Source organism: Spathaspora passalidarum (assembly GCF_000223485.1).
Source record: "Spathaspora passalidarum NRRL Y-27907 unplaced genomic scaffold SPAPAscaffold_4, whole genome shotgun sequence".
Lineage (NCBI taxonomy): Eukaryota > Fungi > Ascomycota > Pichiomycetes > Serinales > Debaryomycetaceae > Spathaspora > Spathaspora passalidarum.
In genome coordinates, this window is record NW_006767428.1 from 1,665,850 (window position 1) to 1,682,936 (window position 17,087).

The window sequence follows — 17,087 nt, forward strand, 5'->3', positions numbered from 1 at the left end:
AAATAAAGGTGTAAGTATATTAATTCTTTGCAAACGCAGTGGAAGTTGTAGTAATTAATCATAAGTGGGGCAGGAATAGTTACGGTCGCCAATACGGCCAAACTAGTGTAAATATAAAGTGCGCAATATAAAAAATAAACCAGTTCAAAAAATAAATTTGAGAAAGTTGAACTCGCATATTTTTATTATTTCACTAATTCCACAGCTAAGCCGCTAGGGAAATTTGCGACAACGACTTTTTTGAACAATTATGTCATCATAAATAAACCCAGATATTATGCACTCTTGGGCGATCTCATTATTGAGAAGAAACCGGGCTGAGTTATTGATAAAGCAAAGTTGCTCACACAACAAAGGGTTCTTTTCGTGGGCCTTTGTTTAAAGTTACTAAAGAAATGTTAATAAAACATGTGAAAAAAAAGGTCACAGCCAAGTTTTTTTTAAACTTAATAGAGTTATGTACACGGTTAGAACTACGAAGATTCCCGATTTGTTGATTTGTCACCTCATTTAGTTAATTATAGTGACAGGTTTTAAGCTAAAGAAACAAGATTGGTGTGGGTTTTCTTGGATGTGAGTGCACAAATTTTCCTTGGAACTTAACTTATTTTTTTTTTTTTCAACTGCAAAAAAAAGAAAAAAAAATATTACCAAGAGACACGACCGACAAGAAAAAACTGAGAAAAACCTTGTTTTTTTCTTGGCCGGGATTAAAAAAAAGAAAAGAACAACAAGGAGAAAAAAGAAACAATTTATTATATATTTATCGATCAATGTGTCTCTCCCTATTTGGCTGAGCCTGTTGCAGTTCAATCTCTCCATTTTTTTCTGCATTCTTTCCCCTTTGTGAATTTTCTGCAGTGACTTTTTATTTAAAGTGATTCCCAAGCAAAAAAAAAGTTTAAATAAGAAAGTGAGACTTTTTTTTCTGATTGACATTTGACGCCTTTTAACTTTCACATAACCATTCCAATATCAAAGGGATTTTTCTGACTATATTCATATCAAGCATTAATAAATCTACATATTGAACAAAGAAACAAACCATAATCTCATAACCAAATAAGCTTGCAAAATAATCACGATGAATTACAATATACACCCAGTCACGTATTTGAATGCTAATAGCAACAACAATACAACCACTGCAGTAAATGGCCAAGCCCAGCCAAGCCCACCTACTATACCTAGTGTACCCTCAGCTAGGCCTTTGTCAGTCACTGGGAGCACCGCAACAACTAATACTAGTACTACAGGTACCACCACGACCACTACTACTAGTTCTAAGAATAGCGAAGGAATAGACATTGAAATTGACAATGTCACCTCTCCTTCCTCAACAACAACATCACATAATGGCAGCCCACATTCGTCATTTACCTCTCAATCAACTGGAAACTCTCCAGTTCACGATGTTAAACAACCATCAGCACAAGTAACAGTACAACATCAAACTGAAATTCCACAACAAAAGCAACTGCCTCATGCAGAGCAGCAGCAACAACAACAGCAACAGCAACAACAACAACAACAGGTTGGTGTTCAGGTAGCACCACCAGTGCAACAACTACATTCTGTTCAGCCCTTGCAACCACCAACAGTTCCATCACAACAACAACCAACTCAGTTACACCCAAATCTCAACCAAACTTACAACACCCAACCTTCATATTACCCACAAGCCTACCTTTATCCCCACCTTGAACAACAGCAACCTCAACCTGAAGGATACTATGGCAATAATATTGACTTGGGTCTTCGTAAGAACTTACCTCATATGCCAATGGCCATGCCTGTTCCTGTGGCTGTGCCTGCCGGTATGGTTGGTGATATCATGAAACCACCAAAGAAGACTTATAAAAAGATTAGAGAGGAAGATTTGCGGGGTCCATTCAAGTGTGCATGGGGTGATTGTAACATTATTTTTGAAACACCAGAGTTGTTGTATGACCATTTATGTGATGATCATGTCGGAAGAAAACTGTCGAATAACTTATCGTTGACTTGTTACTGGGAGAATTGTGGCACTACTACTGTCAAGAGAGACCATATCACTTCTCATTTAAGAGTACATGTTCCATTGAAGCCATTCCATTGTGATTTATGTACCAAGTCATTCAAGAGACCACAGGATTTGAAGAAGCATTCTAAGATCCATGCTGAGGATCACCCGAAGAAATTAAAGAAGGCACAAAGACAATTATTAAAACAACAGCAAAAGGAAGCCAAGCAAAGGCAAAAATTGGCTAATAAGAAGCTCGGAGGTGATTTGCAACCTAACTTTAATTACTATGGTGGTGTTAGTCAACTCGATGGTTTGAGTTATGACGATGCTAGCAGAAAGAGAAGATTTGACAATAACCAACAAAGTATGTATGTTGTCAATAGTATTTTGAGCGATTTCAATTTCCAAAATGTTCAACAACAACAACAACAACTTCAAGCTCAACAACAAGCCCAACATTTCCAACAACCATACCAACCACAAGTTCAACAAGTTCAACCGGTTCAAGTTACTGAATATCCAGTCAAGAGATTGAAGCAAGATAATCCTCAATATAATTTGGAAGTCTTCAACAAATTGAACCATTTGGATGAACATATGTCACAGCAACAACAGCAACAAGCCCACATTCTCCACTCTCAACAACAGCAGCAACCACAACATCCTCCAGCAAATGGAGAGTCCACTATGTTTGATAATAGCAATGGCACACCAGCTACAGCAGTGGCCACCACCACTAGTGGCAATGGAAACATTTATGAAGCTGAAAAGTTTTTCAATTCATTATCAAACTCACTTGATTCTCAATACCTGAACTTGTACTCTCAATACCAACAACAACAACAACAACAACCACAAGTTCAAGTAACAGCTGTGCGCGTGCAACCACAACAAGCTAACCAATCACTTTATCCTTCATTGCCTACTATTTCTAATAATACTTCACTGAATACTTCTAACAAGGAATACATGGCTAACAATCACCAAGGGTTCTTGCCAGCATATCCACAAAGGCCATTGGGATATGTCTTGCCATACAGTGGACAACAGCAGCAGCAACAACATCCTACTGCATTAGAATTTGGTGGTGTCTCTACCTTCCAAAAGTCTGCACAACCATTGTATGACGAGGATGAAGAAGAAGGTCATAGTTCGGTTAGTTCAGAAGATGAACTTGATGATTTGTTTGATAAGTTGGGTCTTAGTGATGTTGAAGAAGATGACGAGGACGAAGAGGAAGAAGAAGATGACGAGCCTATTGTTGTTGATGGATACAATTTGCAGGATGTTGCTAAGCATAGACAAATGATTCTGCTTGTACTTGGTTATTTGAGGGCAAAGATTGCCGACCAGGAACAAAGCCAGAAACAAGAACAGCCGAAAGGGGTTAATTTGAATGCCCAATCGAATAACTTGTATCCTACTATTACCGCTTTTTGAGATTTTACGTTAATTTGTTGTTTTATGTGATATATTTTTGCTTGCCTTTTATGTGTTCATTTCTATGTTTTTTTATTTTTATTAATTAGTTAGTTATAGTTTTATAGTTGAATCGTTTTATTAATATTTAAACTATTTACATAATTATCCCCGAAGCCAACACTTGGTTTCCTCGATAAATAACTCCAATTTGTCCTGGAGCCATTGCTCTTGCCTTGGGGTGAATATTTACTGACAATTTGTCATTGGTTAAGTCAATCGACTTGATGTTGTATCGTTTTCCTAATGAATGAAATTGAAATTGTAATTCTTGAGGTGGGATAGCCAACACTTTTTCCTGGGGATATAACCAGTCTAGTTCGTACAAGTTAGCTTGATCCTTGAATAAACTTGGGTGGTCCCATCCTCTCACAATTATCAACTGATTCTTGACGGGGTCCTTAGCACTTACATACCACGTTCCCTTGAAATTAGGATCCCCTTGGGGCATAGATACCGTTGATCTCTGGCCAATAGTGGCATGCCAAAGTCCCTGATGATGGCCCCAGACCTTGCCGTCTTGAGAAACAATGTCACCTGGATTAGGTTCGAGATAGTTATTGAGAAAGTCGCGGAAGTTGTTTTGATCGGGGCTAACAAAACATAACCCTTGAGAGTCAGGTTTGGATGCAACATGCAAGCCAAATTGTTTGCCGAGCTCTCTGATTTCTGGTTTAATGTAATGACCTATTGGCAAGAGAACTTTGGGCATTATGGAAGGAGGGATAGACGACAAGTAGTACGATTGGTCCTTTTTGGAAGAATGCCCTCGTAATAAGTGCGTTTCCCCTGATGGATTATGTTTCATTATCCGGGCATAATGTCCAGTTACTAACCACCACCTCTTGCTGTGATATTTACTCTCCAAGTAATTTGCCAACTTACCGAATTTAACATGTTTATTGCATCCAGTGTCCGGGTTAGGAGTCAATCCGCGAGCATATTTGTCAATCATGGGTTGAAACACAGTTTGCCAGTAGTCCCTCTCGAAATTCACTCGTTCACACGAGATTTTCAAATCATGACACAACTGTTGCACGTCATTCCAGTCGCGTTCTGTGCATGTGGCGGTTTGGGACCAGTTGGCCATGTATATTCCATGCACGTTTTTGTACTTGTGAGCATAGAGCGCAGCACTTACGGCTGAATCTACACCTGAGCTCATGGCTACGATGATGTGATCGTCTGGATGTGGTTCCATTTGGGTATATTCTATAGGGTCTATTATGTTGGTTGGCTCTGGTGTTGTAATGGTGGGCGTTGTTTTAGTTGGTCTATAATATGGTATAGGGGTTTCCCTTGATGTAGGGACTGCAGTTGAATAGCACATGCCAAGAGAGGGTATGGCAGCATGCAAATGTCGAGTCGGAGCACAAGCTCGACTTAGTAGAATCCTCATTAGGTATTATATGTGCAAGTTGAATCTGAGCAGTATTGATATGTAAGCAGACAAAACTGAAAAGAAATTTAAGCGAAAAACATTTTGCACGATGAAGCACAAGAGCATGCACAAGAGGATAACGCCAAACAACAACTCCAATCATGAACATACAGAGATCATAATCACAATAACAAGTGTTTCCAGAGCCACGTTTATCTTGCTAGAGGAAGATTTCTAGTTTGTCAGCTTTTAATCCTTCCTGGTAATTGTAGTTTGCAACTTTTATAGATCTGACTTGCAAATCTTGAACCAAAGAGAAGTTCTACCCAGAGGCAAACTTTTTTTTTCATTTAAGGTACGCCCTTCGTAAATATAACATTTCCTTCAATGGTAACTGAATATAAGCTATTGCCTATTTAACCAGCTCCATGGCGTCAATTAACTCAATTGAGAAAATCGCGCCAATTTTGGAACTGGCGAGTAATATTTCCGCTACTGATTTTTTTTTTTTTGCCTTCCCCAAGTTTTCCCTTTATTCTTATTCTTATTCTTTCCCTTTCTGTCACCAGAAATCATGTCATTGAAGTACTTGGATAATGCAAGAAAGATCTTATGCATAGGTCGTAACTATGCTGCCCACATTAAGGAATTGAACAATGCTAAGCCACAACAACCATTCTTCTTCTTGAAACCATCTTCATCGATCTTAAAACCCAACGCAGGTCCATTCTTGGTCCCCAAAGGCGTTGTTGTCCATCACGAAGTGGAACTAGCATTCACTTTGAACCGTGATTTGAAGAATTTACCTGAATCATTCAGTCCCGAGGAAGCTTTGGCCAGCATTGAAGGGTATGCTTTAACTATCGATATGACCGCCCGTAATGTCCAAGATGAAGCCAAGAAGAAGGGCTTGCCTTGGTCCATTGGTAAGGGGTTTGATACTTTCTTGCCTGTTTCCAATTTCATTGCCAAGGAAAAGATCCCTGATCCATACAATGTGGAATTGATCTTGAAAGTCAATGGTGAAGTTAGACAACAAGACAAGACTGACTTGATGTTGTTCCCAATCCACAAGATCTTGAGTCACATGTCCTCCATTATGACTTTGGAAAAAGGTGACTTGATCTTGACCGGTACTCCAAAGGGTGTTGGCCAAATTTCTCCAGGAGACAAGATTGAAGCTTATCTCAAGTACAATGACGAAATCATTGAAGAAATCAAGTTGGACGCTGAACAAAAACCAGGACCTTACGAATACAAGGAAACTTAAGTTTATACAAAATACACATCTATTTCAGTCTAAATGAAGATCCCATCCACAGGGGGTTGGTACTGTCTCAATATTATGTTGGCTTCACTCATCACTTTATGACTGTATGAATCCATGGAATAATTTTGAGCATACACCACCTCTTTAATTCCACTTTGAACAATCTTGATCGAGCAGGTTAAACATGGACAGGTGTTACAGTACAATACACTATCTCCTCTTATTCTATCTCTTCCGGCCTCAAGTAATGCATTTTCTTCTGCATGCAAACAAAGACAGGTTGACAAGGAAGCACCACTGCCATGGCCTTTGTTACAACGAGGACATCCACCTTCATTACAGTTTGTCAAATGACGAGGAGTTCCATTATAACCAGTGGCAATGACCCTGTAGTCTCTGACAATAACACAGCCAACTCTTCTTTTCATACAATTGGAACGTAATGCTGCCAAATCGGCCAATCTCATGAAATAAGAATCCCACGTAGGGCGCAATCTGGAAAAATCTAACAAGTTTAATTCGGATAGTTTGATGTAAAGGTCTTTAATCGATGCTGAAGTATTGATGATTTTGATTCTTGCTTGGTTGTTGATCTCAATGAGTGGATTATCCACATTGAATAGCAACTCGTCATTCTTGACGACAAAGTCTTCCAATGACAAACGAGACGCATGTGATGCTACCTTGAGGAGATAACGTTGATAACGAAGACCAATAGGCGCATCAATAGAAATATGAAGGAAAAATGGCCTCTTTTGTAAACTGACTAGCATTTGCATGTCGTTCATGTGTGACAAGACATAGTTTTCTCTCCAGTTGACAGTAACAAAATCAAGCAAGTCTTCTAAATCGTCAAATTTTTTGTGAACTTCCATTTTCGAGTAGTATGACGACACATTTCCATTTGATATAACGAGGGTATCAAGTTTTTCATTGAGGGTATCTGAATCCAGTTCAGGCAATGAATCGCTGGAATCAACAAGTGAAGTAATTGGATCTCCTGGCTTGCTTAATGAAATCAACTTGAAACCTTGAAAGGTTAAGTACCGGGCTACTTCTGTTTTACCTGAACTCAATGTTCCTGATATACCAATCAACATATCCTTTTTTGCTGGCTTAGAGATAGCTTAGTGTTGTCTGATCTTGATTTGTTGTAAAAATTACGCGTAAATTTTTTTTTCCATTGATGCAAAATATTCTCGCATTAGTAAGTTGGGGTAAACAAGTAAAAAAAAAGTGTGTAGGCCGACTTCGCGAAAGTTTGAACTAAAATTTGTAGCTAGCTCGCCCTAAAATAAAATTTAGAACCATTTTCATTTTTTCATTTTTCGGGCGAGCAGCTGTTTCCGATTTGCAACACCTTCTCACGTTCCCTATTTTTTCCTTCCTCCCCTTTTCTAATCAGGCTATTTTGCCCCAGAAAATTCACCAGTCATTCAAGTTTCATTAGTTTGTGCTACCCATCTACAAAGACTATATTAATTTAATTGGCTATCACTAGCATAAGATTGGATATAAATTCAACTACTAACCTAAAAAAAGTTTTAAGCTTGCTATTTCAAATATAACACATACCGAAAAGGCAACCAAAAAAAATGACAGCCTTATCGCTTCTATTGCTTTTACTCCAAGCACTACTACTAACTGCCCAATCAACCCACAAACCAGGATACTGTAACACCTATGGCAATTGTGGAAGAAAATCAGTATTTGGAAGTGAATTGCCGTGTGTGAACTTCATTCCTGCCGTGGAACCAAGTTCTGAGTCCAAGGCAAGACTAGTATCAATATGTGGCGGACAAGAGTCGGACTACAACTTAGTATGTTGTTCGCCAGAGCAGATTGACGCATTAGAATCAAATTTGAAGCGAGTTGACCCAATTATCTCCTCGTGTCCAGCGTGCCGGAAGAACTTTTACGACTTCTTTTGCAAATTCACATGTTCACCGAACGAATCCACATTTGTAAATATCACCAAGTCGCAAATCGCCAAGGATACCGGGAAAGAGATCGTTACTGAAATTAGTCAATTTGTTAATCCAGCAATGGCCAGTGAGTTTTTCGAATCGTGCAAGAATGTTAAGTTTTCAGCCACGAATGGATTCGCCATGGATTTAATTGGGGGTGGTGCTAAAACTTATCAACTGTTTCTTAAATTTTTGGGTGATGAAAAACCATTATTGGGCGGATCACCTTATCAAATCAATTTTGAGTATGAGATGACCGAAGAACAAAAAAGTGCTGGTATTCAATTGAGAAATGACCCTGTAAGGAAATGTTCCGATAAAGAATACAAGTGTGCATGTACCGATTGCGCAAGTTCATGTCCTAAGTTACCCCATGCCAGATCTTTAGAAAAGAAATGTAAAGTGGGGATTATGCCTTGTTTTTCATTTGCTATATTGATTATTTGGTTGTGTTTAGTGATTCTATTAGGTGGGTATCATGTTTATTTGGCAAGGTTGAAGAAACGACCAAGACACCCTTCAATTGTGGAAGAAGATAATTATTATAATAATGTAATTAGTCCATTGAGTTATGTCACATTGAGACAACCAGGGGTTAAGGATTTACTGCAAAAATTAAATTGGAAGATTCTGGATCTCTTTAGCAGTATTGGATTCTTTTGTTCAACATTTCCAGGTATCACGATCGGATCAACTTTATTAATCACAGTATTGCTTTCGCTTGGTTTATTTAAATTGGATTTGGAAACAAACCCCATTAACTTGTGGGTAAGTCCACAGGAACCTGCTTTAAAAAATCAGCAATTTTTTGAATCTAGTTTTGGGGAATGGTTTAGAATTGAGCAAATAATCATAAGTTCAAAGACAGACGAGCCAGTCTTAAACTGGGAAACCGTCCAATGGTGGTTCTCCAAAGAGCTTGAATTATACGAGATAAACAAAGAAGTTGAGTTGTCAGACATTTGCTTTAAGCCGCTTGACGATGCATGCGCTATAGAATCATTTGCCCAATACTTTTACGGAGACATAAATGCAATCAATGAAAACAACTGGCAGGAAAAGTTACAGAATTGCGTCGATTCCCCAGTTAATTGTTTGCCCGCGTTTGAACAGCCATTGAAACCTAATTTGTTGTTTAATAATAATGATATTTCAAAAGCCAAGGCATTCACAGTAACAGTTTTAATTAATAGCAATTCATCCAGTACTGAACTCACGGAATCAACTGTAAACTATGAACATCTGTTCCAGAACTGGGTACAGGATTTACAAGCAAATAATCCCAACTTGAACATTGCATTTAGTACCGAGGTATCATTAACAGAAGAACTTAACAAGTCTACAAATACAGATATAAGAATCATTGTAATTTCCTACTTGGCCATGTTTATTTATGCTTCCCTTGCATTAGGAGGGAAATTACCCAACACAAACATCTATTCATTAGTGAAGACGAGATTTATGTTGGGATTATGTGGAATTTTAATTATTTTATTATCAGTGACAGCATCTGTGGGATTCTTTTCCATTATCGGATTGAAATCAACATTGATTATTGCTGAAGTCATTCCATTTTTGATTTTAGCAATTGGTATAGATAATATTTTCTTGATTGTCCATGAGCTTCATTTGGCTACCGAGGAGAATCCCGATCTATCACTTGAGCAAAGAATAGCCATGTCATTGGGCAACATTGGTCCCTCGTGTTTTATCAGTGCCATTTTGCAAGTTTCTATGTTCCTATTAGCCACTGCAGTCGATATGCCTGCCGTTAAGAACTTTGCTTTTTATAGTGCTGGCGCTGTGTTTATCAATTTCATTCTTCAGATGACGTGTTTTATTGGATTGCTTACATTAGACCAGAGACGATTGGAGGATAATCGCGTGGATTGTGTTCCTTGGATTACCATTGCTCCTGTGGAATTACCAGAGGGTGAAATAGAAGAACAAGAAATACAAGAACAGGCTAATGAAGAAGACGTTAAGCATTTGGAGTACAACTTTTCTCATTGGGTCAGTAAGTACTACGCACCTGTGATTTTGGCACGCACAGCCAAACCCAAGATTTTAACATTCTTTGTATTGTGGTTAGGCATATCTTTAAGTTTATTCCCTGAGATTAAATTTGGACTTGACCAAAGAGTCGCCATTCCTTCGGATTCGTACTTGATTAATTATTTCAATTCAGTGTATGACTACTTCAATGCGGGTCCACCGATGTTCTTTGTGGTTAAGGATTTGGATGTTACAAATAGAACCAACCAGCAGAAGATATGTGGTAGGTTTTCCACATGCAATGAATATTCATTGTCGAATATACTCGAACAAGAGTTCAAGAGACCTAAGAAATCAATGATGGCCGAACCTGCAACCAGTTGGTTGGATGATTTCTTGAGTTGGTTGAATCCTGATTTGGATCAATGTTGTCGATTTAAAAAGAGTTCAGTATTTGAAGACAATCGCGGAGAATTTTGCACTCCACATGCCCCGGAACGTCAATGCCAGCCATGTTATCTCAACCACAGTCCTCCTTATGATGCTAGTATGGATGGATTCCCTGAAGGTGACAATTTCATGTTTTATTTTAATCAATGGATTGAAGAACCTAGCGATCCTTGTCCATTAGGTGGGAAGGCACCCTATGGTAACAGTATTGCTCACAGTAAGTCAGGTATCAGCGCTAGTTATTTCAGAACTTCACACGTTGCATTGAGGTCACAGGATGATTTCATCCATGCTTATGGTCATGCGTTGAGAATAGTCAATGAGATCAAATCATTTATTAAAGATATAGATATCTTTGTGTGGTCACCATTCTATATTTTCTTTGTGCAGTATAGAACCATCTTGGAGTTGACTTTTGGATTATTGGGTGCCGCCATGGGGATTATTTGGATAGTAAGCTCAGTGTTATTGGGTTCAGTGAGATCAGCTGCGGTTATGACAGTTACTATTATTTCCATCTTGATCAATATCGGAGGTGTTCTCGCCATTTGGGGAGTCTCGTTAAATGCAGTCAGTTTGGTTAACTTGATAATTTGTGCTGGGTTAGCAGTTGAATTTACTATTCATTTGACAAGAGCATATTGTATTAGTAAAGCATCAATATTTGACGAAGAAAACGACGAAACGTTGTATAATAATTTCATGTCAGTTGATTCTACAGCTAATCTATATGGATTATCAGAAAATATTAGAAATGTCAAGGCTTACAACGCACTCAGCAGCGTTGGAGGTTCAATGATTGCCGGTATTACCTTGACCAAGTTTATTGGTATTTCCGTGTTGGCGTTCACAAGATCAAAGATATTTGAAATTTACTATTTTAGAATGTGGTTTGCTTTGATTTTAATTGCTGCAACCCATTCACTTTGTTTACTTCCGATATTATTGAGCTTTTTTGGTGATGATCAGCGACCAAAAACGAGAGTTACGGAAATTAGAGCAAACTATGAAGCTGAAGCTGATGCGTATATTGATTTCCCTGACGATAGTGATAGATCTTGAATAGAGAGCTGGGGTAATCACAGAAATGTGCATATTCCTAGTCTTTTTTAGTTTTTTTTTTTTTTACTTGGTCGATTGTGTACGGTTAATAGTTCTCCGCATATATAATTTAATTATCTGCCCTTACTCCAATATTTCTATTATTAATTGAAACAGGCTGTTTGTATAGATTGGGCTGGCTTGTTCGGTTTTTCCTAGTTGGGACAATTCCTGGTCGTATTCAGGCAAAGACCGAACAACTGTATACAGGAATGTTTCTTTGTTTTTCCATTTGGAAGTGACCCATTTTTTTTATTCAAACTGAAACTTTCACAAACACTATTTTTTTTTTTGTTTTATTTTTAGCGTTTAACATTTATAGAGAAATCTTGGTGCTTGTGTTTTTTTTCGTCTAACAAAATTTTTTTCTTCTATAGCCTTTCTTTCTTTTTCCCTTTTGGATTTGGTGTGTTACTCACTGGAAGGACAACTTTTAATTTACTCAAAGAGTTACTACTTCACTAATTGATCACTGTACTACTAATTTAATTATGTCCTATACATTCAAATGGTATGTTCCCAATTGAACCAAGTTTTAGAAAAAGCGCAAGATAGAAATAAGCAATAGCAAAGGTGTGACCTACCAGCACCACATTCCACAAACCCTTTTTTTTTAATTTGTATGGGGGAATTGTACGGGTTCGGAAGGAATTTTCCCAGCAACTGCGTCTGGGAGTATGTTTCTCCGATACGGCATATCAATTGATTACACTGGCATATCGAATAACGATTGGAAACATGCATTAGTAAACATCAATTCTGCATACAGCAACCAGCGGATGGCGTGCAGGAAGAAGTCTCCCTTGTATTTTTTTTTTCGGTGATAACGCCTTTCGTTGTATCACAAATTGTCACACACTTAAAATACACTTGCACTTAAGTATTTATTATGAATATGCGTTACTAACATTTTATTATAGGCCTTCTGGTCCTCAAGACGTTGTTGTCACTGGTTCCTTTGTGAACTGGACTGAAAATATCCCATTGGTTAAGCAAGCTGATGGTTCTTTCCTGTTGGAAGTTCCATTTGCTTCTTCTACCGAACCAATCTTATACAAGTATGTTGTCGATGGTGTATGGCAAGCATCGCAAGATGAAAAAATCACCAAGGATGACTCCGGAATTGAAAACAATATCTTGGATGTTGATGACTTGAAGGCCCTTCTGACCAAGGCCAAGTCTATTATTCCTGAATCTGGTTTATCTGTCACTCAACCTGAATTATCTACCACCGTTTTGCCAAAGGAAGAATTGAAGCAAGTTTCTGTTGCTGGTGAACCAGGTATTCAAATTCCAACACAACCAGAAGCTTTAGCTGCATTTAACGAAGTTAGAGATGTTGACCCAGCCACTTTGAACAAGGAAGAATCTCCAGCCACTTCTGAATTGACTGCAGAAGAAAGAAAGAAGTTGAAGAAGAAGGTTAAGAGAACTCAATACAAGGCCAAGAAGAAGAAGAAGGCTGCTGAAGGTGGTGCTGAAGCCTCAACTGAAGAAGACACCGAAAAGGAACAAACTCCAGAACCATTGGCTGCTCCAGTTGAAGCTGCCGTCCCAGCAGGAATTAACCAAGTTACCCAAGAAGCCAAAGCTGTTGTTTCTGAACCTGCTTCTAAATTTGAAGAAGCCAAGAATGCCGTAGTTTCTGAATCTTCTACAACTGTTAAGGCCGTTGAACCGGAAGGTGTCAAGGAAGCCGTCGTTTCCGAAACTTCTGCCGCTGTCCAAGCTGCTGAACCAGAAGGAGTTAAGGATGCTGTTATCTCCGAAACTTCTGCTGTCAAAGCTGCTGAACCAGAAGGAATCAAGGAAGCTGTTGTTTCTGAAACTTCTGTTGCTGTCAAGGCTGCTGAACCAGAAGGAGTCAAGGAAGCTGTTGTTTCTGAAACTTCTGCTGCTGTCAAGGCTGCTGAACCAGAAGGTGTTAAGGAAGCTGTTGTTTCTGAAACTTCTGGTGCCGTTGCCTCTGCTGGTGACCAAATCAAAACTTTAGACCCAAAGGCTACTGAGCCAGCTGAAGGGAAAGAAGTTGATGCTTCTCCAGTTGTCAAGGACGAAGCACCAAAGACTGTTGAAGACGAAGAAGAAATCATAATTGCCGAAGGTGACAAGGATGCTATTGCTGCTGCTATTGCTGCCGGTCACACTCTTGAAGAAGTTGAACCAACTGAAGAACAAAAGGCCAAGTTGGCTGGTGTTGTAAATGGTGCCAAGGACGCTGAAGGTGCCAAGGAAACTGCAGAAACTGCAGCCAAAAAGGCTGAATCAACTGCCAAGAAGGCTGTCAATGAAGCTTCCAAGAAGGAAGTTGCCAAAGAAGAAAAGAAGAAGGGGGGATTCAGAAGATTCTTAAAGAAGGTCTTCTCTTAGATTTTAAGATTAATCTTTGCACCATTCATTCACTGATAAAGGCATATTTTGCAACCTAGTGAATAGAACAGAACAGAACACTGAATAACACACTCGCGAAAAGAGTTGTGCATTAGACATTTTCTCATTACATTTAATCTAATTTTTGTTTGAGTTGTACCAGCACTTCAGACACTGCTTGAATAGTTCATTTCACAATTAGTTTAAATTGTTTACTTCACTTTATTTGTTTTATTTAATCTTAGTTATTGACTCTCAACCCTTTTAATCTTACTTGTTGATTTTAATATATATATTGAAAAGAATATTTTGTAGAATGCGCAACACTCAAGGGGAGGGGGGGGGGGAGTTCTCTGTTATAGTACCATTGTTGCTGTGAAAGGAGGTGTGGCTTGCATTATCTATGTACTGGGGTATGTCTGATAAAAAGGTCGTGCACAAAATCCAAATAAACCCACATGTGGAAAAAAAAAAATAAAATAAAAGGAACGAAAAGTTTTCCAAATTTGAAATGGGAAGAGCTACTTTTTCTTTTCTGTTTCTTTTGTAATATTCAACACAAAAATATATAAATATATATAATCAATCATGGATGAACAAGCCCCAGCTCCAGCTCCAGCTGTAGAAGTATCAACTCAGTTGTTTGTCAGACCAATCGGTTTTGATGTTCCTAGAGAACAATTAGAAGAACATTTCGCCCCTGCTGGTCACGTTGTTGATGTCCAACTCATGAGAGGATTTGCCTTTGTCAGATTTGATAATGAAGAAGATGCTACCAGAGCCGTTGAAACTTTAAACGACAGTGAATTTGACGGTCAAAGATTATTAGTTGAATACGCTAAGGAAAGAAAGGAAGACACCAGAGGTAAATACCGTGTTAAGCTTACCAACTTGGAAGATGGTACCGCATGGCAAGATATTAAGGATTTTGTTAGAGACAAAACCGATAGTGAACCAAGTTATGTTAAGGTTTTCAGAAACTACGACACTAATGAAATTGTTGGTGCTTTAGAATTCTCATCTGCTGAAGAATTGGAAAAGGCCATTCCATTATTGGACAAGGCTGAATTCAGAGGTGTTGTTATCGGTGCCGAAGAAGATACTTCTCCATTCATTCCACCTCCACCAAGAAGAGGTGGATTCAGAGGTGGTCGTGGTGGCTTCAGAGGTGGCCGTGGCGGATACGACCGTGGTTTTGACCGTGGTGGATTCAGAGGTGGCCGTGGTGGTTACGACCGTGGTTTTGACCGTGGTGGATTCAGAGGTGGCCGTGGTGGTTACGACCGTGGTTTTGACCGTGGTGGATTCAGAGGTGGTCGTGGTGGTTATGATGGTGGATTCAGAGGCGGTCGTGGTGGCTTCAGAGGTGGTCGTGGTGGATACGATAGAGGTGATGACCGTGGAGACTACCGCAGAGAAGAAAGAGATTCTTATGTTCGTGAAAGATCTCCAACTCGTTTCTAAGAGGATGTTGCAAATTAACCAAGGGAAAATCACATGAATCCATTTGAACAAAAAGATGTTATTATTTTCTATATATTGTTGAGGAGAAGAAGAAGGAGAGTAAATTAACAACGGGAGCGTGATTACCTTATTGTTATAACGAATCAAGTTTTTTATGTTTTAGTGTATTTTTTATTTGAAGAAATGTATTATTGTAAAGTTTTGGAAAAAAAAATTATTCAATTGACAAAGAATTGTTTTGAATCGATTGACTAAATGATCATTTTAAAGAGTTTTATTTATTTTTTGACCCAAGCAAGCAAAGAATGAAGCATTGCCTAGCATATCTTCATTCATGTTCTAAATTGTACCCTATGTCTGAGGAATAGTGAAGACTTCTAGACCGAGTTTGTATTGTACTGATAATGGACTTTATGACGATGTTATGATTAGTTTGAAAGGGGCAAATAGACAATGTCTCGGGTTTAACGATTTTATGAGGTAATGAGTTTTTGATAGATCCTGTATATAACGCATATGTCAATATAGAGATTTGAAATTTGTGAGGAATTGTAGACAGTAGTTGAATTTAATAAACGAGCAGTTGATATGCTGAATAGTGCAACTAACCTCATAATCAGCTATGGAGAACATCGTCTCCAAAAAGTTAAGGTTTTCAATTATGATAAGAAGAATGAAAAAACCGTAATTTATCTTCATGGAGGTGGATGGAGAGACCCAAACAATACATTTGATGATTTCCAAGAACTTGTACAAGCACAATTGAATCTTGGCATCGGGCAAAGTTGCAATTTCTTTAGCATAAACTATCGTTTATCTCCTGAAGTGAAGCACCCAATGCATTTGATTGATGTTTTGTCAGCATTAAAAAAAATAGAAGAAGTGTACAAGGTTGAACGGACTCTGATTGTGGGACATTCCATAGGTGCTACTCTTATGCTTCAATTGCTTAATAGCAAAGAAATTATCCAAAGGGGGTTACTGTATTTGCAGGAACTGAACCAGGAGGAAGTTAAAAGTGTTGGTATTAAGTTCGATCATTTGGTATTTCTTGATGGAATTTACGACGTGGTTAGCTTATTAAAGGAATATCCTTCCTATTCGGTATTTGTTAATGAAGCATTCGTTTCCAAGCTTGCTATCGCAGACGCCACCCAGATTTCTATAGCCAAGAACCTACCATTTGAGTTTGTCCATGATAAAACACAATTTATTGTCATTCAATCATTACAAGACGAACTCTTATCTTGTAGACAAACACAGTTGTTTGTTGATTATCTTACTGCAAGAGGTCAGCCAGTTACGGTAAGATTTGAAAATTTTGGAGAACATGAACAAGTATATAGAAAAGGATTAACAGAAGAGCTTAATAACCTTTTAAGTTTAGCTTAGATATAGAGTTTATGCATAGATGTTGTCGTAAAGTACTGAACACATTTCCAAGCAGGCCACACAGATGAAAATTTGTCAAAATTGATGACCAAATTTGCTCAAAACTACTTGCTGTTCTTCTATACCTAAAACTAGGTCCGCCATTATATCTAAAAGTAGCAATCCTTGAAAGCATAACAGCAATCTGGACTAAATTGTTAGTGGTTTATTGTA

The 17,087-nt window shown here is 38.4% G+C and overlaps 8 protein-coding genes across 8 annotated transcripts; 6 read left to right on the forward strand and 2 right to left on the reverse strand. All coding sequences in view use genetic code 12, as the record gives it.

Moving 5' to 3' along the window:
* Positions 1 to 954: 954 nt before the first annotated feature.
* On the forward strand, positions 955 to 4,920 carry RIM101 (alkaline-responsive transcriptional regulator; the record flags this gene model as incomplete). Its single annotated transcript, XM_007375838.1, has 4 exons — positions 955 to 1,190; positions 1,299 to 1,441; positions 1,499 to 2,685; positions 2,746 to 4,920. 4 exons carry the CDS (start codon positions 1,085 to 1,087, stop codon positions 3,443 to 3,445), a joined length of 2,136 nt encoding a protein of 711 aa, XP_007375900.1.
* On the reverse strand, positions 3,582 to 4,649 carry SPAPADRAFT_138558 (tRNA-5-taurinomethyluridine 2-sulfurtransferase; the record flags this gene model as incomplete). The annotated part of the gene is made up of 1 exon (XM_007375839.1): positions 3,582 to 4,649. One exon carries the CDS (start codon positions 4,647 to 4,649, stop codon positions 3,582 to 3,584), a length of 1,068 nt encoding a protein of 355 aa, XP_007375901.1.
* Positions 4,921 to 5,418: 498 nt separating the features above from the next.
* SPAPADRAFT_61688 (uncharacterized protein) lies at positions 5,419 to 7,286 on the forward strand (the record flags this gene model as incomplete). Its single annotated transcript, XM_007375840.1, has 1 exon — positions 5,419 to 7,286. One exon carries the CDS (start codon positions 5,440 to 5,442, stop codon positions 6,133 to 6,135), a length of 696 nt encoding a protein of 231 aa, XP_007375902.1.
* SPAPADRAFT_51163 (deoxycytidine monophosphate deaminase) lies at positions 6,165 to 7,235 on the reverse strand (the record flags this gene model as incomplete). Its single annotated transcript, XM_007375841.1, has 1 exon — positions 6,165 to 7,235. One exon carries the CDS (start codon positions 7,233 to 7,235, stop codon positions 6,165 to 6,167), a length of 1,071 nt encoding a protein of 356 aa, XP_007375903.1.
* Positions 7,287 to 8,180: 894 nt separating the features above from the next.
* NCR1 (sphingolipid transporter) lies at positions 8,181 to 11,609 on the forward strand (the record flags this gene model as incomplete). The annotated part of the gene is made up of 1 exon (XM_007375842.1): positions 8,181 to 11,609. One exon carries the CDS (start codon positions 8,181 to 8,183, stop codon positions 11,607 to 11,609), a length of 3,429 nt encoding a protein of 1,142 aa, XP_007375904.1.
* A 412-nt stretch (positions 11,610 to 12,021) lies between these two features.
* MDG1 (Mdg1p) lies at positions 12,022 to 14,316 on the forward strand (the record flags this gene model as incomplete). Its single annotated transcript, XM_007375843.1, has 2 exons — positions 12,022 to 12,159; positions 12,569 to 14,316. 2 exons carry the CDS (start codon positions 12,140 to 12,142, stop codon positions 14,016 to 14,018), a joined length of 1,470 nt encoding a protein of 489 aa, XP_007375905.1.
* A 263-nt stretch (positions 14,317 to 14,579) lies between these two features.
* Positions 14,580 to 17,086, forward strand: NPL3 (mRNA-binding protein; the record flags this gene model as incomplete). Its single annotated transcript, XM_007375844.1, has 1 exon — positions 14,580 to 17,086. The coding sequence occupies one exon, from the start codon at positions 14,607 to 14,609 to the stop codon at positions 15,480 to 15,482; it is 876 nt and encodes a 291-aa protein (XP_007375906.1).
* Positions 16,071 to 16,874, forward strand: SPAPADRAFT_139632 (arylformamidase; the record flags this gene model as incomplete). Its single annotated transcript, XM_007375845.1, has 1 exon — positions 16,071 to 16,874. One exon carries the CDS (start codon positions 16,071 to 16,073, stop codon positions 16,872 to 16,874), a length of 804 nt encoding a protein of 267 aa, XP_007375907.1.
* Position 17,087: the final 1 nt, after the last annotated feature.